The 20,786-nt window shown below is 39.0% G+C and overlaps 2 protein-coding genes across 2 annotated transcripts; both read right to left on the reverse strand.

Moving 5' to 3' along the window:
* Positions 1-606: 606 nt before the first annotated feature.
* Positions 607-20,741, reverse strand: LOC135584541 (metacaspase-1-like). The gene is made up of 8 exons (XM_065180811.1): positions 19,387-20,741; positions 15,556-15,630; positions 12,793-14,004; positions 11,359-11,689; positions 9,189-9,309; positions 8,245-8,451; positions 4,317-8,133; positions 607-1,988 (listed from the first exon to the last, which is right to left on the reverse strand). The coding sequence occupies exons 3-7, from the start codon at positions 13,136-13,138 to the stop codon at positions 8,074-8,076; spliced, it is 1,065 nt and encodes a 354-aa protein (XP_065036883.1). The 5' UTR covers positions 13,139-14,004; positions 15,556-15,630; positions 19,387-20,741; the 3' UTR covers positions 607-1,988; positions 4,317-8,073.
* Positions 16,261-20,272, reverse strand: LOC135679108 (pentatricopeptide repeat-containing protein At5g57250, mitochondrial-like). Its single transcript, XM_065192531.1, has 5 exons — positions 19,746-20,272; positions 19,387-19,699; positions 16,967-17,294; positions 16,846-16,863; positions 16,261-16,745 (listed from the first exon to the last, which is right to left on the reverse strand). Exons 1-5 carry the CDS (start codon positions 20,270-20,272, stop codon positions 16,261-16,263), a joined length of 1,671 nt encoding a protein of 556 aa, XP_065048603.1.
* Positions 20,742-20,786: the final 45 nt, after the last annotated feature.

Genomic DNA, 20,786 nt, shown 5'->3' on the forward strand with positions numbered 1-20,786 from the left:
ACTGACCACAATGAAATGAGATCGTTGTCATTCTGTAGCGTGTCCAACAGCAGCAAGTGACATATGATCTTGTCAAGAAGCTGCTCACCTTATGACTCGTGCACGAAGCAACAAAGGCCATTCCTCGAGTGTGGCGCAAATGGCTCTTCTTGTGCTGTTGAGTTCTTCATGGGAATTAAAGGATACAGTCGAATACTTTCATGAATGAAATCCAAAACCCAAAACTTCAAAAGAGCAAAGAATCAAGAACAATAATGGCATATAAAAGACTCTGATAGACTGCAAAGTAGAAGGGACAACTAAGATTGCAAAATCACTTCAACCAAAACTCTTGTAACAGTATGGGAAACATAAAAAAGAAAGAGGAAATCAAAGTAAATCTTCTTTAATATCATTCTCTGTTCTTGGCCTTATCTTTTACCTGAGTAGGATTCCGGATAGTTTCTGGAATGAAAAAGCCTCTGGGTCCTTGATCATCAAACAAGCAAGAACTCATTATATTTTATTTTTTCCATTGAAATGTCCATTTTAAGCACTAATGTAAGTCAAATATTTTCTGAAACAGTGCAATTACTGGGAAAAGATCAGTGACAAAATAATTCATCATATCTAATGCATGGTACTTTTCACTTTTCAGAACTAAAAAGTTCAACTACATCAAATTTGACAATCAGCTGAGTTTTTAAGGTCTTACTGACTGACTTACTAAGACTGAAAACCAAAGAAAAGTTTAGAATGTGGCCTGATAGTAGTAATAAGACACTGCAAATCAGAATGTTACAGGATTAGGTTGGGTTTCAAATGGAAGCTATAGTTCCCAACTGCCTTAGTATGCATTTTCTTTTTGGTTGATCCATTGGAACATACAAAACCAATGAGATTGGAACATACTTAAACATTATCCAGTCCCTCACAAAATTCACTCAGAGTTGTGATGGAGTGATAGGAGACTTTCTGTAGATTTCAAAGAATTGTTCTTGCTGCTTCGTTAGCCTTCTGCAGGTCCCCTCGCTGACATAACAATGGAATGATGGAATGGTAGGTTGCAAAGTCATAGCCTAGTGGTTTTCCCATGAAACATTCATTAATATCCTTGTCACTATCTCCATCTTTTATATAGTCCTATGAACATCAGCTACCAGTAGACGATGAACACCTCTCCCATCTAATCTTGTTTTCTGTATCTGAAACACCTGAACCATGCAGCTCCTTTAGTTTCAGAAACACTCTACCAATGTTAGATCTTGAGGAAGATATAGACAAATAACCAATTTCATTAAGAACAAGTATGACTTCCTTGATTCTTCCTTGCTCACATGCAAGAGATATGAGACTGACTCCACATGAAACTCATCTCCAGCATTATTTATCAGATCTACAGTTTCAGCACACTTTAGCATGTCCCTCAAAATGCTCCTTGCTTCCTCCATCCTTCCTTTTGCAAAGAAGTCCCACCATGAGATTCATGAAACCCAAGAAATCTGGAAAACATCCTCTGCTTTTGTAGTCAATAAAGAAAACTAGGGCACCTTGACAAAACTCATTTAGGATAGTAGCAATTGTATACCCATCTGAATTCAAACAATTCTTTTCCAAATTTGAGATGAGATCCAAGGCTTCTTCAACCAATCCATAGCTGCTATGCCAACTTATCAGTTTGTTATAAACTGATAATACCCTTAATGATCATCCTTTTAAATAATTGGCATGAATCATCCAGGAAACCTTCCGTAGACAAAGCACCAACAACTGTTGAATGCTTCATTTAGACATCCTTGCTGGCACAAACCATTGATTACGGAATTGTAGATGACAACATTAGGGTAAATCCCTTTCTTTTTCATGCTTCCACAGAGATGTAGAGCTCTTTCGAGATAACCTGACTTGAAAAGTCCATCCACCACAAGAGAGTAAACAAATATATCCACAGGAACTCCATTTTCTTCAGATTGAAATAAAAACTGCTAAGCATCTTCAACTCTACCGTCCTTAAAAATGTCAAAGACTGTGGTCAAGGCACCGACCAAAATGATCCTTTTGCACTTAACACTTGAAAATCAATAGCTTTCTCCACATTTTAAAACGTGGAGATCGAACAAAAGCAAAACAATGTACCTAGGATTATAGTACACAGTGAATGGGTTCCTGTTTGCTGCAGCATGAGCTTGCTGCAACAAGGACACCAATTTGCATACTGTCAGTGGAAAGTACAGATGATGTTAGGGCTGTTTGTTTACAGTTGGCACACCTAACACCCAAGAGAATCTGTGATTTCTCATCCCTGTATGCACTACATATTTCATTAGTTTCTGGTGATGATTTTTTTTTTTCCCAAAAGATAGAATACTAAAACTGGCCCCAGACAGCAATCCAGGATGTGCATGTATATACATCAAGTAAAACCAAAAAATCTACAATTATTCAAATAGCAATTCCAAACGTACTACCTTCTTTATAAGTATAAACTTCCAATATTTTCCGCTAAATGAATTTTCTATACATTATTCATGTGTCAACCTGCCCAAGGTTTGTTTGTGTTGCTACCAGCATAACAATGAGTATGAAAAGATATCTGATGCCTACTTTCTGGTTCCACAAAATAACAAGCATCTAATGAAGGAAACATGGGATATCTGCCTCTTTGTTCCCTGTACTTAAGCTCTAATAACAAAGGCAGAAAGTGAACAAAGAAAATCCTTTCAGTAATTTTTGGTTCTCATAATTGATGATTTTTCATTCGGGTGACAATTTTTTCCTGACCCATTCAACAAATCTCAACCAACCTGGATTACGGACAGGCAAATGGATCTGAGAACGGCTATATTGTTTGAGATATATGTACTAACAAAAACTTCTCTCACTTTAAGACCAGGTTGGCTCCAAGTTCAGGCATTCAATCAAAGCAGATCATAATTGCTTGGTCAATATTAGATTTGGTCGCTTGGTCACTAGTAGATTTGGTTGAACAGAGCAAGGCCCAACTCAGATCAAATCTTGGTGCTTTTTCATTTTATCAAAAATGTGGACTAGTGGGTTTGCTTTGCATTCTCAATCAAAAATCAGGATAACAAGGTTGAAGCAAGTTCATTTAATAGAGACTAGTTAAAATTTGTAAGTTATCTCGATGTGATACTTACAATGAAAATTCAAGACAAACCAGTTTTGTGGGAATACATGATACTAGCAAGAGTTTGCCTTGTTATAAAGTTCAACAATTTTTAGTAGGTTTCTTTTCCAATACAGAAATTGTTCACAATACTCCTTGTGACTAGTTCGAAAGCATGCATTAGCTTATAATGGATCTGCAAACCCTTTATTCCTTAAGTTGTGCATCAAGATTGTCAGAAAGCCTTCTACAGGGTATATAACACACTGATTAGGAATGGACATTTTGGAGATCACATGCACAAGAGGAGATTGGGAACTACCATTGTAAGTTTGCTATCAGACTCAAAGACCTAGGTGTTAATAAAGAAATCTCTACCAGACTTCAAACTCAAAGAAGGATTTGCAACACATGGATGGATAAACCAGCAAGCCTTATTCTAGAGATAAACCAGCAAGCATTATTCTAGAGAAATGCTTTAAATCATAAGGAGACAAGGACCTGCATTGCTTGATCTCAAACTTGCAACAAAAGTTGGAAGAGATTGGGTGACATGGAAACAGAAATATTTAGAAACCTATGCAGTCAAATAACTCGCAACAAGACCTACATCTATTTCATTAGCAAACTACCAAAATGTTTCAAACTAAAACCAGCATCTCACCAGTTCCTTTGCTTCCAACAAGGTCAGGTTTCAGTTCACTGAAAGAAGAATAAATAAATAAAATCAGAACTAATTCAAACTACAATGGCCACAATTAATATCTGGGTTCCTGGATCTGGCTGTTATATAGTATGTTTGATATTGTCCGACTCTTGCCCATACCTAACTCAAGTCTTGATTTTTGCCAACCTTAACTCATCACTAATTTGTTACTTTCACACTCTTGTGGTATTTGATATTTCAGTGATACTATTGGAATGAAGAAAATTTTTACAAGAGATATCCACGAGCAAAATCATGGTAAGCCCTTGGCAAAATAGTTTCTGAACCCTCACAATGTCTTTAAAAGAAGCACAAATCCTGTTAGTGGCTATGGCAGATCTACACTATATCTTCTATGATCTTGTAGAATACATCAATTTAAGCAATGAAAGAACAATCCTTCAATAATTTCCAAGTTTCTAGGTTTAGAAAAGTCAATTCCAAGATCAAATTGTAATATAATTGCAATCAGAAACATATTTTCCTCGTGTTCTACCATTTTACCTGATAAACAATACAGAATCACCAGCTTAAAGCCTTTTCGCACCCACAAACAGACTCCATCCAGAGGACAAAAGATGCCTCTTTGTCAGTCCTCGAAAGAAGAGAAAAGCACTCTGTTACTTGCAACATTTGTATCGGTATAAATCAAAACAAAATGATGAAACTCTATGTCAGCAGGAAATGCTTATTTGTGAGCACAAGAGCATGGCACATAACAATGAAGGATGTCCCTGCTTAACCATTTGTTGAATTCCATGAAAATCATCAAAGATGAGACACTTATAATTTTCCAGACCTTAGAATTTCCATGAAAAACATCAAAAGATGAGACGGTGACTCTCCATGCATGGTGACACTTTCGAAGAGAGCTTCGACGGACACATATACTCTCAGTTAAGCAAGTGATGAAGGAATCGAAGCGGAAAGACTTGACTCATCCCACAACAATGTAGCCGGAGTCAGAAGACCTTAGCATGGGGCAATGGTCCATTGAGACTGACGCTCTTGAAGAATATACCAACTTAACAACAACTCAGTCACCGAAGCCCTTTCCATAAGAATAAAAAGTGGAATGGAAGTTTGAATTCAGTGATTGAGTCAAAAATCTAGTAGACCATCCACGTTGGACATCATTTTTGGAGTGAGAAAATCTTCAGAGCTTATCTTTGCTTGACATTCACGATTGCTCGCTCGATGCTTTTGAGTGGTGAGATCGGGCGAGCAATCGTGAATGTCAAGCAAATGGCCAAACAATCAATGTTGGCGAGACCCTCCGACAAGCAAATGGTGATGATCACACTGAAAAGTTATATTTAGATTGGCAAAGGATCAAAAGAGAAATGCTTTCTATCAAGGTTTGCCGTACCGGACTGTACCGCCCGGTACGGGCGGTACGTACCGGTCCGACAGGCTAGCGGTACGTGGACCGCCCTGTATCGGTCCGCCCGTGCTTGGTACACCTGGCTATACCGCTCGGTACACCTGAGTATACCGCTCGGTACACCTGGGTGTACCGAGCGGTATACCGTACCGTACCGGTACCGAGCCCGGGTCGAAACGCCGGTACGGTACGGTACGGCGAACCTTGCTTTCTATGTCACCAGGTGTGCAAATGCAACTGATTAGTAGAGGCACGGCATTGCGAGGACCTCGAGACCATCCAAAAAGAACTTGGTCGAGAAAGCATCGAATAGAAAGCCATAAACATTAGAGGATGAGGCACGGTACCACAATGGTGAGTCTTCCGAGTGTTGACCAAACTTATGCTCTAGAGGGAAGAGCATAATTCTCGTTGCAAATGGAGCATGTGTGATCCTAAAGGTGTGGCTAAATTTGTTTGATAAAGGTTCTACAAGATCTTAATTTAGCTCAAGCTTGAGCAACACTTCTAGTACTCAGAAATGCGACGGCAAAAAGTGGACAAAATCAAGTAACTAACTCAAAGCAAAGAGTACGACCCGAGGAATTTAGATGAAGCAATCAGAGTAACCCAATTCTCCTCACCTACATAGTGGACCTTTGTATCAAATAGAAGTCCCTTTAAAGTGCTCAGAATTCAGCAACCATAAACTCTTCATCATTGGGTTATTGGCTACATTGAAGGTGGTATGTCCATGCACTATCCTCTCGTCGAGTTACCACAAAAATGGAGATAGTGCGAACCTATTTCGAGAAGATGGTGATGGGACAGAAGATGCAAGGGCCAAACATCACGAGAGTAGCATAGACGCTTCAAGTTCTGTAATATTATGCTAACTCCAACCAGTCAAGCTCTTGCAGGGTAACACCTCAAGGGGACTTGAACGCAAGCATGACGGCTCTTCTTTTGCTGACTAAAAAATCCAAAGGATTCAGTGAAAAGTGTTCCAACCCAGCCAACTGAACCACCTTGGCGGCAAGTTGCAACAAAGTGGGAGGATCAAAGTCGACCACTTAACAATAGAAGCTGAGAACCACATTGCGGCTAAGTATAATCAATTTGCAACATACAAGAAGGCTTTGATGAGAGCGTTGAAGAAATAAATAGGGGAGAATGTCATGGAGCAATGCAGTCAAGGTATTCGACATGTCATTTCAATTCTTGTTTTCCATTGCTTTTTGGAGTTTTTGAGTGTTTTTCATAAGCAGAAAGTACTATCGTCAAACCAGTTTTGATCTGTTATCAGTGTTTTTTGTTTTTTGTTTCTGATTCTATCTTACAAAACCGGGTTTATGATAGTACTTTCATAAGCAGAAAGTACTATCACCGGGTATAATAGGACCTATGTTATATGTCTGAGGGTTGGTGCAACACCATTAGTGTGTCTGTTTTTTGTTCAATGAAAGTGCTAGGTGCACATTGGACCTGCATCTGGCTTCAGAACTCCCTTTATATGTGATTGCTCGAGCATAGGATTGTGTTTGTTCAAAGAGGAAGAAGGTCATGAGCGTGGTAGAAGGTTTGGCAATCCCCTTCGTGGTACATAGCAGTGTTATATGTGCTTTATCAACCCAGTGCAGCCCAATCAAATGGCACAAATACCTTGGCCTTGCAAGCCCGCAAGCTCAAATAAAATCCTCAGAGAAGATTACTCGTGCATTAAATATCACATCAAATCTTTTTATAGAGCAACAATTAATGAAAGCATAATTTCTACAGGCAAGCTTTTCCTCAATTTATTCCCACTAAAATTTGTTATTTTCGATGTGAATTCTTTTAAACAACACTTTATACATTATTTAAGTATAATGTGTAAATTGGCTTTATTATAAGCAAAATTTTGTTATAAGCAGCTAACAATCCCCATAATAGTGGCTTTTTTCTCATGAATGCTCCCTTTTTGTAATGTTGTATCACACAGCATCAACCTCCCTTGAATAATGACATTAAAGCTAGTTGACATTTGCTAATGGGTTTTATATTTATAAAGCATGTAGACATTGGCATGCAATTTCTGATGATAACCCCACTCAATCGGAGATGACCAATAACTCTAGTTCATTGTGTTAATGGGTCCATGCATAGGTGTAGTCTTCTTTTATGCATGCTATAGAAAGAAATGGCATATTGATGGAAGAAAAATCCTATACATCAATGTCAAAGAAATTGATAAACCCTAAGAAGTTGTACATCAATGTCTGTCAAATCAAGCAATACAGAAGTTCGCTAATCCCAACCATTTGAGCCTTATTGATTTGCATTAAAATGAGGTGAGATTGAGATTGTCGGTCGAAGTGGATGATTCCTTTTATTGCATTCAAAATTTTGTTATAAGCATCTAACAGTCTCCATGATAGCAGATTGTTTTCTCATGAATACTCCTTTTTTTTATGATTCCTTTTATTGCACTCAAAACTTTGTTGTAAGCATCTAACAATCTCCATAATAGTGGCTTGTTTTCTCATGAATACACCCTTTTTGGTATCTTGCATCACATAGAATCAAACCACCATAAAGAATGATATTAAAGCTGGCAGGCATTTGCTAGTGGGTTTTGAATTTATAAAGCATGTTACAACCCAACTCAATATAAGATGACCAATAATACTAGTTCATTATGTTAATGGGTCCATGAATAGGAGTATTCTTCTTTTATGCATGCTATAGAAAGAAATGTTATATTGATGGAAGAAAAATCCTATACACCAATGTCACAGAAATCGATAAACCCTCAGAAGATGTTTCTCAACGTCAGTCAAATCAAGCAAAACAGATGTAAAGCATGTGCATAATCAATGACAACAGAAGACACTTCAAGTGCAAAAGTGAAAATACACATTACAGATAAAACGGTTTTGCATAAACATCGAACATTGTGTTTGATGTCAGCTGTGGCTCCTGCAGATCCAACGCAACAAAACTTGAGTTAGGAAAGTTTTGCCTAAAATCTCCATTTCTCAGATCTAATGCTTAATTTATGATGTGTGTATCACGGTAACAAGAACATACCTGTCTCAGTGTGCCAGGCCTGCTACCTCCAGTCAACAACATAGTGATGAATGAAGTGACAGGGCCTCCGGAATTTAAATCGACGGTTTTTCTTATGGTGGATCGCATCGAATTCAGTATGCTACCATATGTTGTCCCATGTCCTTGCTCAATGGCTTGGATGAAACAGTAAGTCATGGCACCTGTTGAGGTAATCCCTGATAGAGCCTGCAAATGTGGTACACAAGTAAATATTAGTATAGATTTGGTTTCATCACAGAACCATTGCCTATGCAGAATGATACGTTGACAAATTCAAGAGAACTTGGAGAATCAAAATCTGAGTGTGGCAAAAAGCTTTTTCACTCCTTGGTTTGTCTCCTCGATTGAATTTTATACTTGTCAGTTCATTGCTAAGGATTTCTTAAAATAGACAAGATTGACACTTTTAATTAGAATTATAAGAGACAATGATAGAAATAGATTACCAGTTTCATGTTAGATAGTGCCAGCCATAAAACCTAAGAACTGCAACCAGAGCAATAGGTTAAAGATAACTGCTTATCCAAGACAGAATCAACCAAGCACTGAGTTATATGGTGTCTGTCCTAAAATATAGTTTCTGACCGAAGAGTTATTTACTGATGGTAATCATTAATTCCAGGGATTGTTTCTAGAGAAGGGCTACTATCTATATAATTCAACCCAGCGTTCAAAGACATAATCAGGTTCTTTGGCATACTAATCAAATGGAACGTCCAGCCAACTAATTTCCTTCTCAAAAATTAACTAGTAATTGCACTCAATAAGATGCCAGAAGACATTGACAATTTATGTTAGAAACATCCTGGTTTAAAAAAATCATTTGGATATGGCACTGATTTGAGCTCTCACTAAGGATTTTCTGGCTTTGAAACCCATGTTTAACCCAAGTATTGACTATGTTGCAAGAAACGAGAGTTTACCGTGGTTTGTACAGAAGTTTGATTGTCATCACAACCACTGAATGCGATGACTTCTCCACCACTAGTACCTTTCCAAGCACCATTTCTTGGGCGATGATCTTCCCATGCATAGTGCCCACTCCTAAACCAGTGAAGAAAATTAGCTATCATATCACTGAGAGAAAAATTACAAGAGACAATTTGTTTTTATTGTTGTACCATTGAGTAAACAGTAGCCAATTACCATCATCACTAGGATGCAACCTGGTCTACTGCCACAGGCAAAATAAATATACATCATGGTGCTGGAGTGATTACTGTCATATAATGATGAAAAGAATAAGTTGATTAAGAATTTTTCAAGATAAAAAATGATGTAAACCTGATGCAGATTGCATCATAATCATTACATATCTTCTTTATTAATCACATATTATTTAATAATCTCTCATATTTTCTTTTCTTAAGTTCTATGTTCTCAAACATTTTGAATCACAGATAGAAAAATACTAAAAATAGCATCAAATGTTTTCATCGATACACATGTTACAGGAGAGGAGATAGTGTTCAAGATATTGCTCAAATACACAAATCCAAAGTGTGTAATCAGATATGACAAGCAAATATGATAAGAAAAGAAGCCACAAATAAAACTATTGAATTTCCTTGGTTATGTTGAGCGTTCATCTCTCGCCAAAAAGGGGGGAAAAGGCAACTGAAGTAGATATCGGCTAAATCCTATCACCAACACCCAACATTCTACCAGCATGATTATAAAGAAAAAGTTCCGAGCAGTCAACATTTTGAATTATTTGGCCAACATGATTCAGTAGTTTAAAATGCTTCCAGGAAAATATGAAATCCTTGATCCCAAAGAAATGAAGATTTTCCTTGATTGGGTCCCACAGTAATGTCATTACATGGAAATTTTTGTCTTAAATTATTAGATTGGGAAAACAAATCATGGACAGCTCGACTCTGCAGAATAGGGGTGACTCAGACAACATGCTTCATCTGACAATGCAAAACCATTAAAATTAGACTAGCACTTATTTTCCAGAACAGTTTGGCCCCACCCTTCCAATACAATATCTGGTTCCAGGATTTAGGGCTGCAGTATATCCATAAATCAGACTTCTCTGAGTTATTAATCTCAAGATACCAGGATCCAGCAAAAAGGGATCAAAATTTTGGACATGACCTGGAATTCTAAACTGCAAATGTTTAGTGGAAATAGACTGAGAAAAATAAAAAATATATATATGATGGAGGCATCTACAAAATTCTATGAAGCACGAGTTCAGGACACACAAATGACATGATGTGGATATGCCAACGCTTCAAATCACGTAGGATATGATGTGCAGTCAACATGGTAAGAAAAGGTATTTTAATTACAACATAATGTGCATCAAATCTTCACTTGTTTAGAGTATTCAAATATTTAGTCAGAAGTAATGATAGATAAATGCATATATATATTTTAAACGGGCATCCCAACAATAATACAATTTTCCAAAACTGAAGAATAGGTACCAACGGCTTGTACTGAAAGACCATCATTTCATCATTAACTACAATTTGATGCTCAATACAAACAACATGAGGCAATGTATCTAATCATATATTCACCTTGTCCATCATTGAAAGATCAATATTCAAAAAACATAGTGTTCCTTGACATACGCATGAAATGTGACCCGACTATCCTAGAAGCATTTATTTTGTAAATAATCTAAACTATCACAGACTTCAAGAAATTATCCTGCACATATTTGAGAAGTATCTGATGAGAATAATATCCTGTAGAAATTTAATATAAAAAGTTAGTGTTTCATAAAATAGAGATCATCAATTTACTGCCACTTCTCTGCTCTTGTTTCTATTTCTAGCATTGAGAAGACCAGGGTGGATATTGATGGATTTATTTAGAAAAACATGGTTGACTGGGGAAAGAAATGAAGAAATCATGAGTTTTAGTTGAATATGATAGATCAGTGAAGAGATAGTAACAGAAATAGCACATAATTCTCATGGCTCATGGGAAAAATAATAAAGTTCTTTGAAGGAAATGCAAGACAACAAATAGTACTGGTGCAGAAACTAAGAAAAATAAAAATAAAAAGAAGCTTTTTTCTTGGAAGCAAAAATATAATCAAGAGTCATGCCAACCTTAATATACATCACTGACCTGTTCATTCTGCAAAGGTAAGGTAGATCTAGCATGGTGCCACTGTGACAAGCATCTATAATAGCGAGAAGCTTAACTCCACGAGAAAGCGGCCTGACCATGGTTGCATTAATTTCATTATCGACAATCATTCCTTGTGTTCTAAAGTCCAGAGGACAAAGGGTTTCATCATAACCATCTGCTTCTTCCCCGCTGTAGTCTCTTCGTTGTGAACCATGGCCAGAGTAGAAGAATACCAAAGAGTCACCTGGTTGACAACCTTGTACGAGCCAATACATTGCCATTCTTATATTATGTTTGGTTGGTATCTTGTATGGATCTCTTTCGTCCTCTGCAAATCAGCTTCCAAATTAAAAGAGGTTAGAAAAGTCGAAGATGTAGGATGCAAACTGAGGATCATGGATAGCCAAACTCAATGTCTGACTGAAAAAATGAACTGGACTTTTTCTACTTATGTGAATAGACTTTCAAATTTCAATTGCTCAAAGAATCTCATATCTTAGGAAACAAGGATACAACAATTCCAGGTGACAAGTAGGCACTGGCTTATCAAGTACAGGTTTCTATTTTACAAATACAATGAAAATGTATATGCCCTAAAGTTTAAAATTGGCTTAAATGTCATCGAAGCAAGATAGTCTACAATACTCATCTTTGCATCAAAGCAGATGTGCCAAGAAAAACACAATTATCTTTTGCAAAATTAAAAAATAAAACAGAGCTGCTTTATTCACCACTTAAGGTGATTATGGATTTCTTTGCTGCACATAATTATCAATCTGATGCCATAATGGTTGAAAAAGAATCAAGATTATGGAAGTGTAGATGGACATACATGCACAGCTATAAGTATTTCTTTGAATAAATTCTTCCTTTGTTAGAAATTAATGGTAAACACTCTGAGTCATGGAATTATGTACTAGTTCTCCGAGCACTCCAATCATAGAAAGCAGCTCATGATTCAGTTCCATAGGCACCAGTTCCGTTTCTTTTTCCTCCCTTTTGATATGCAACAACTTAATATTCATTTACCATTGTCCTAGCTAACTCCATCAATCAAGTGGCTATCCTTGACAAATCCAACTGAGAAGAAGATTGACAAGCTCTAATCATTCATGTTATGGGTGCTAATTCAACTATAATTTCCCTTTTTATTTTAATAATGAACCAGGTAGGTATTCTGCAGAGCGAATTACCTGGGTAATTGATATTTATCTGCTAGATCCACAACCAATCCAGAGTTGAAGCTCTAGAAGAACTGCACGTTTGCAACGTATAGATGATTTCAAATTCTACGAAAGAACTAAGAAACAGAAGCTTATATAAGGGATTATGCTCACAATGATTATGGCTGGAACCAAACAAACCAAATTGAGAGAGACCCGATTGATTGACTGTTGTTGTGAATGGTGATAGGAAAGATCATAGTAGTACCTGTTAGCATGATGATGTTGGATTCCGGGAAGCTGAAGCGATTGATGAGGAGGTACTTCATGCACTTGGCACCATTTATACTCCCCATAAGCTCATTTCGTGTGTTCCGATATGTGACCCCACAAATCACCGCTTTCTTTCGCCCACCACCACCTGGCATCGGTGGCAGCGCTAGCCCCCAAGATGGTGACGGGTGTGGGAGGGAATGAGAAGCCCCCAGAGGCATGGGGACACCCCAAAAATCAGAAACGTAAGTGATGGACTTGCAGATGGTGCATCGCATGGACGACATGCCCGACGGGAGTTGTAGCAGGGTGTGGCAGTGGGAACAATTAATCAACATCATCGTTGCATACGGATCGAAGATGATGAGGCAAACGGATCTGATCAAGAATGTAGAGGCTCAAATGGCCCGTCAATGGAGAAGATGGGAATGGAGGAGAGAGAGGAGGGAGGAGGAGAAGCTGACGAAACGGAGTAGCAGAGTTGACATCTATTGGCTTTCTCTTTCTTATATCCTGATAAATTCAAACACACATGCCTTAGATCTTGTCCAAAATCCCTCTTGTCCTACATGATTATTTCATAAAAATATACTGTGGGGCCTAGAGATGGGGTATTATACTCAGACACCACTAGGTAACTTGGATGAGTGTCTTGGGGAGATGTATTCAAGACCTAAATACAACTAGTAGAATAAATTAATTAATTAAATTATAAGAAGCTGCATATAGTATTTCCATAGGAGTTAAACTTCCAATCGTCTATATTTCTAGAAAAAGTATATATTGCTTTTAGGACAGTTTTCTATAAAAGCTTCTCCTTATGTGATTTTCCCGATAGGTACTTTTTATTTGGATGGTATCTTTTTTCTAATCCCATAAATATCCCTCATCATCATCTATCGCTTGCCACTCATCGTTTTTGTCCCTTCGTGGCCACCTCCACCTTGCTACTTTCATCGTGCTGCATCTAGGTGGCCACCTTCACCCCGCCATGAGGCCTCACTGTCTCTGCCCCAATTGGTAGTGAACTAGGCATGGAGAATGGCAATATACTACTTCTTGGGCTCCACCATCGCTCGCTCACTCTCCACTAGTTATGCTCCTCTGTCATGAACTTAACTGGTTTTGCGTAAGTTGTGCGACACCCTTGCGTGTCCGTCCGTAAAAGGTTAGCCTCCCCGAAACCTTTTATGGTCCCTTAAAGAACCTACAAAAGAGAAGATAGGTTAGAGAATGTGTTTAACTCGAGATCCACAAACAGTCATTTCAGCAGACACTTGATATGCAATATAAATTACAAGCATAGACTTTGAAAGCTCTAAACAGTCGCGCGACAAAGGGTCCTAGGTGGTCCGCCATGGCCAAATATCCCCACAAGTGCCACATGACACTATTGTGGAATAAGGTGACAAACCAACCCTAGACACTACTCCAAGGCCCCATCCAGCCATATACCACCCGAGTATCTCCTAGGTGTCGTACTGGCTGATACTCCGCACTACTTTGTGGAGCTAGAAAACCCCCAAAATGATTGCTTAGATAGCCTGTTTCATGATAGTTTTGCCTCTATACGATGACTGCACACAACCTGTATTTACAAGCCTAAAACAATTACAAAAGCCAATCAAACTAGGGCTGCCAAACCTATTGCAAGCCCTCTGTATGTTATGCAAAGCATGAACACAAACCGAAATACATAGACATATATGAGTATTACATCAAACACCCCCTTTATAGTTTTGTTCGTGACACCTTGTCGTCGCTAGATCAGGAGAGAAGAGCAAGTTGAGATAAGTTATAGGGATGATAAGAACAATAACCTAACCTCCACATCACCTAAGTGGGCAGGAACACCCAGCTATCGCTAGTTGACTAAACAAGGGCATGAGCAACATTAACAAGGGTGAGGAGGCCATGAGAGCTATATGGAAGAGATGTTTAGCATTGATCACAGAGGACAGATTTTCCATCATGGAGGTGGTGGCGATGCTCAAGGGGGTGTGGACAACCCTCGCAAGCCTCTATAAAAAATATAGTATTAATTAACACAAGCATTATTTGACTCCCCTCACAAGATCACTGGGACCCACTTGTTCTACTATATGTGACATCATTTACATAGGTGGAGAGCCTACTATAGTTAAGATATCCAAGCTCCATGTTTTTTTATAACCATCTGAATCCATTGGGTCCCACTAAACATAGCAGAGCTATCGAATTAATAGACGATTTTGATGAAGTCTTTAACATGCTCCCACCAAAGGTGTGATTAGAGCAGATCCCAAGTTCTTTAAGGTTTTAAACTATTATTCCTTTTAGGACCACATCAATTGGTTGGCTATGAAGAATTGTAATTGGCTACTTATGCTATGGCCCTAGGTCTAATTCTGGGGCTGGCTTATATGGATATGTAATGTCTAAATGTGAGTTGCATTTAATCCTAATGAGCATATCTAATCTAATAGCATTCCAATTATGATGGGAATAAAAATTTTGAAACTTTTTATAGCATAGATGAATCATTCTATGAAGATTTTCATCTTGGAAGGTGCTGATTAGTGTGGATGGTAAAGACCTTGACATATTATCACACTTTGTAAAAAAAATTCATCATACGTCTTAACAAAAACTTGTGTAAATTTTTTAATGCCATTTTGCTGCTGAAGATTCAGACCTAGGTGATCTCTAGGAAAAATAATACAAAGACAAGACAAGAATCTGTATCCACAATATATGAGAATATCAGAAAGATAAGAACCTGTTCACTGTGTCCCTGTGGAAAATAGTCCAGCAAAGGCATGCCAAAGCTCGGAATTTAACACCTTCCTTGCACCTACAAAAATAGCAAGGTGAATATTTTCTTCAATTCAACAACAGGTGAATAAACAAACAAAAACAAATGTGAGGTAAATGAGCATACTTCTAGCAGACATTACAGTTATGCAAAATGAACATTATACAAGAAAGTGTTAATGACAACAGAAAAGGATGATCACAGAGTTATATGAGACTGACAACCAGATATTTTACAAACAGTTATTGACACTATAACTTGTAAATTCTTTCAATCTCCTAGAAAACTCTCTACTCAAAGAGTTGCAAAAACCTGATCTAAACCACTTTTAATATATAGTTTCAGCTTACAATACCAGCAAGTTAAACATTATACATTCCCTTACAAAACTCTTTACTCTTCAAAGAGTTGGGATGGACAGATTGAAGACTTTCTCTGGATTTTGAAGAATTGTTCTGGCTGCTTCATTAGCCTTCTGCAGGTCCCCTCATTGACACAACAATGAAATGATGGAATAGTAGGTTGCAAAGTCATAGCCTAGTGGTTTTTCCATCAAATATTCATTAATTTCCTTGTCACTATCTTCATCCACCTTCACAATAAATCCGCCCTTTATATTAGTCCCATGAACATCTGCTACCAGCAGACGATGAACGCCTCTTCCATCTATCATTTTTCTATATCTAAAACACCTGAACCATGCAGCTCCTTTAGTTTCAGAAACACTCTACCACTGTTAGACCTTGTGGAAGATATGGACAAATAACTAATTTCATTTAGAACAAGTATGACTTCCTTGATTCTTCTTTGCTCACATGCAAGAGATAGGAGACTATCTAAGGACTCTACATGAAGCTCATCTCCAGCATTATTTATCAGATCTACAATTTCTGCACAATTCAGAATGTCCCTTAAAATGCTCCTTGCTTCCTCCATCATTCCTTCAGCAAGGAGTCCATCTACGAGATTCATGAAACCCAAGAAATCTGAGAAGTATCCTCTCGTTTTGGTCGCAGTAAAAAAACCTAGGGCACCTTCAATGTCCCTTCTTTGACAAAACCCATTTAGGATAGCCGCAATTGTATAATCATCTGGATTAACAATTCTTTTCCAAATCTGAGAGGAGATCCAAGGCTTCTTCAACCAATCTGCAGCTGCAATACCCACTTATCAGTTTGTTAAAAACTGATGTATTTGGTATAATACCCTTAATGATCATCCTTTTAAATAATTGGCTTGCGTCATCCAGGAAACCTTCTCTAGATAATGCACCTATAAGAGTAGAATAAGTCACAATTGTAGGAGGCATAGAAAAGGTTCTCCAAAGAATAAAAAATTCTGAATGCTTCAGTTAGACATCCTTGCTGGCACAAACCATTGATTACAGAATTGTAGATGACAACATTAGGGTATATCCCCTTTCTTTTCATGCTTCCACAGAGATCTAGAGCTCTTTCGAGATAACCTGACTTGCAAAGTCCATCCACCACAAGAGAGTAAACAAATGCATCCACAGGAACTCCATTTTTTTCAGATTGCAATAAACACTGGTAAGCATCTTCAATTCTAGGTTCCTTCTTAAAAGTGTCAATGACCGTGGTCAAGGCACTGACTGAAATGATCCTTTTGCATTTAACATTTAGAAAATGAATAGCTTTGTCCACATTTTTCTTGCTAAGGTAAAGGAACATGGCATTTGTCATCTGAGGTTCAAAAGTTCCATATATCTTGATGAATTCACTCATTACAAGTTCGGAGATTTGTTTATCTCCGGTTCGTAAAAGGCTTTTCAGAAGTACATTGTATGATTTGCTTATTGTTGAATCTCGGATTTTAATGATGAAACCAATTGATAGTGTTTATCTGATCTGCGTTTTGAGTGATGCAGGAAGCTTCGATCAGGGAGAGACAATTAAAAGCAGGAAGAATCAAGTTGGGCCGGAGTGGAACATGTCAGAAGATTGGACGTTGAGCCAGAGAATCGGTCGACGTATCGGCAGAAGGCTTCGGGCCATAAGTTCGGGTATCGGGCCAAGAAAAGCGAAAATTGCGCCAAGGAAATCGGAGTTGCGAAGGTCCATTGGCCGATTGGGCAATAAGTCGCAAAAGAGAACAATACGCCGAAGAATCGGACTAAGCGTCGATGAACCAATAACATGTCGGACAACATAATTCATGCTTTGTAATAATTGTCTAAATCGAAGTAGATTTTATTTGTGCAGGATTAACTACGATAGTGATCAAGGCATAAAGCAAAATGAAGTCCCGGAATCAAGAACGAGACTTCGTTGGGAGTTCGAGAGTTCGTCGGAAGTCCGGACGTTCATCGGAAGTTTTGCCGAAATTGACCGAGAAGTCCAGGAGCTTGCCGAAGAAGCTCATCGAAACTCGCTAAGAAGATCGTCGTGAAGTCCAGGAGCTTGCCGGGAGTCCGCTGGAACATTGCAGAAAGATCGTCGGAAGTTCGCTGGAAGATCGCCGGAAGAAACCTAGACTTACGGACTTATTTAGCTTAGTAAAATGTCTTAAAATTCATAGTTAGCATATAATTAGGTTGGGATTGGATCAACCCAATTAGGGGCCACTTGGGCCCATGTATGGACTGTGTTGGGTCAAGTGAAAGGCTCAAACAATGACCCAACAAGTGAAACCGTCGTGGTACAGTCTCTGAAACTGTGTCAGGTGATGGTATCGCCTAGTGTCAGTGTCAATGCTATAGGCGGTGGTACCGCCCAACATAGGCGATGGTACCGCTAGTACCCAGAGGACCTGGGATGAGACATTTTTAGGCTCCAAGTTTGAATCAACTTGAGGCCTATAAATACCTCTCTCATCCCTAGTTAAGATACACAAGCACATAGAGTTTAAAAGTGAGAAAACGCTGTAGTAATCACTTGAAAAACCCCCTCCTCTAATTCTAAGTTTAGAATTTTGTTTAGGGAGAAGTGTGTGTTTTTAAAGGTTGTCTCCTAAACCTGTGAAAAAGAGAAGAAGGGTGTAAAAGGGTAGTTGATCTTCGCCCATTGAAGGAAGATCGTTAGTGGATGTCGGTGGCCTCGACGGAAGGGGAATCGGTGGAGTGGATGTAGGTCGCAACGACCGAACCACTATAAATTCGGTTTACATTTCTGTTTTGTTATTTACCTTAACTGCAAACTACCTTACTTGCTTTACATCCACTACACTCTTCCGTATGCTTTCAAGTTAACATCTTCCGAAACGGATTTAATTGCAACGAGATTTTGAACCGACGTAATTTTATCCGCTGCACTAATTCACCCCCCCTCTTAGTGTCGACTCGTTCCTAACACTCATAACTGCTGGGAATCTTATTCTCAAAAGAATATATACATCCAATGCAGCCGGAAAAACATCCCTTTGTGCATAAAAGTACAAGAGCATCATTAAATATCAAAATGAGAAGCTCAGGTTCTAATTTCTCCATTCTGTGAATAAATCTCAACACTGCTTCACCATCACCTTTTCCAAAAATAGCTCGAATTAGTATCCTACAAGTAATTAAATCGGGGGATAGGTTTATTTCAACAAGGTCTTCAAAAACTGCTGGAGCTATTTCTGATATATTTTGTCTACATAGTCCTCTGATAATACAATTATGAGTAGAAGCACTAGCGAATAAGGAATCTCTCCGATACTCGTCAAACACTATAAGTGCCCTTTCAATCAATCCTGCCTTACAGTAGCCATCAATCACAGTACAATAAGTAATTGAATTTGCAGACAAGCCCATCTTAGGTAATTCATCAAACAGCTTACAACTATTTTGAATCATACCTGCCATAAACAAAGCCTTGATAAGGACATTGCAACTTTGCAAGTAACAATGTCAGGAACAATGCTAGATTCATCCAATCTCCTCTTGACCTCCAAGATGCCTACCACATCCATTTCCTTCAGGTATCCATGTAACAATGTCGCATAGGTGAAATTATCACCGGTAAAGCCCTTTGAGATCTCATTTGCCTTGCTTGCTTGGCCAGCTTTACACAGGGAATTGATCAATGTGTTATATGTCACTGTTCCAACTTTAATCTCTTTCTTCTCCGATTCCTCAAGCAAAGTAAAAAATCTATCCAAGTCTCCCTTCCTACATAATCCGTCAAAGTAAAAAATCAACCGCAACAAAACCCAACTCTTCCACTTTCCTCAAGGCACAAAATGCTTCCTCCAACTTGTTCCTCCGGCAGAAACCATGAATTACAGCTGTGTAAGTCACCACATTGGCATGCGCACCTTTGCTCTCCATTTCCTCCAGAAAACCGATCACTTTCTCTACATTTCCTTCTTTACACAACCCATCAATGATGATAGTATAACCAATTACATCTGGAGTAATTCCCTTATCCACCATGAGTTTGTGCTTCCGAAGACCTTCCATCAGGTCACCTCTCTTCAGATACCCATCAATCAAGCAGCTATACAGAACGGCATCGAGCGCCATTCCCTGGCCTTCCATATTCCGAACCAGATCGCAGGCCTCGTTGATTCTATCTTCCCTGCACAGTGCATCGACCACAGTCGTAACGGTGACGAGATTAGGAAGAAAGACTTTCCTTGCTCTTTCGAAAAAGTCCAGACCAAGCGCCGGCTCCCTGATCCTCGAGAACCCGGAGATAATGGAACGACAAACGAAATTGTCGGTCAAGATATGGTCTTTCATATCAGCTGCGGCCTCCAAGACCTCGACTGTTCTATCCAACCTACCCAGATAACAGAATGGCACAACCACCGAGCGGAAGGAGCCGGGGGAGGGAAAGACACCACGGTTCCGGACGCACTCTTGCAGGAAACAGAGGGCTCCGTCCGGATTTCGTTCGGCGACGCAGATATGACGGATGAGGGATTCGACAAGGGATCTCCTGGGTGCAAAACCGAAGTCTAGAGGAGCGCGGGAGATGAAGCGACATGCGTCGTGGAAGCGGCGGGATCGAACGAGGGCGGGCGCGGTGCTGGCGACGAGGGAGTGGGTGTGGGGGGTCCACGGGGAGCGAGTTGGAGGTGATCTGGGAGAAGAGACGGAGGACGAGGCGGGGCTTGCGAGCTTCGAAGAGGAGGAAGGAGAGGAGGAGATTAAAGGAGCGGACGGAGGGAGTGGTGAGGCCCGCCTTGATCATGCGTGCAAAGCTGAAGCATGGGCGTAATAGAACAGTGGGCAACCGCCTTCATAGAACGTA

Source organism: Musa acuminata, chromosome BXJ1-1 (assembly GCF_036884655.1).
Source record: "Musa acuminata AAA Group cultivar baxijiao chromosome BXJ1-1, Cavendish_Baxijiao_AAA, whole genome shotgun sequence".
Lineage (NCBI taxonomy): Eukaryota > Viridiplantae > Streptophyta > Magnoliopsida > Zingiberales > Musaceae > Musa > Musa acuminata.

Coding starts and splice junctions, on each gene's coding strand:
- LOC135584541 (XM_065180811.1), bottom strand. CDS start 13,138: ATGATGTTGATTAATTGTTCCCACTGCCACACCCTGCTACAACTCCCG. Junction 11,690..12,792: donor CAACATCATCATGCTAACAG/GTACTACTATGA, acceptor GCTGATTTGCAG/AGGACGAAAGAGATCCATAC. Junction 8,134..8,244: donor GGCCTGGCACACTGAGACAG/GTATGTTCTTGT, acceptor TTGGATCTGCAG/GAGCCACAGCTGACATCAAA.
- LOC135679108 (XM_065192531.1), bottom strand. CDS start 20,272: ATGAAAGACCATATCTTGACCGACAATTTCGTTTGTCGTTCCATTATC. Junction 19,700..19,745: donor GCCTTGAGGAAAGTGGAAGA/GTTGGGTTTTGT, acceptor CGGATTATGTAG/GAAGGGAGACTTGGATAGAT. Junction 17,295..19,386: donor CAAGGCTTTGTTTATGGCAG/GTATGATTCAAA, acceptor TTTGAACCTCAG/ATGACAAATGCCATGTTCCT.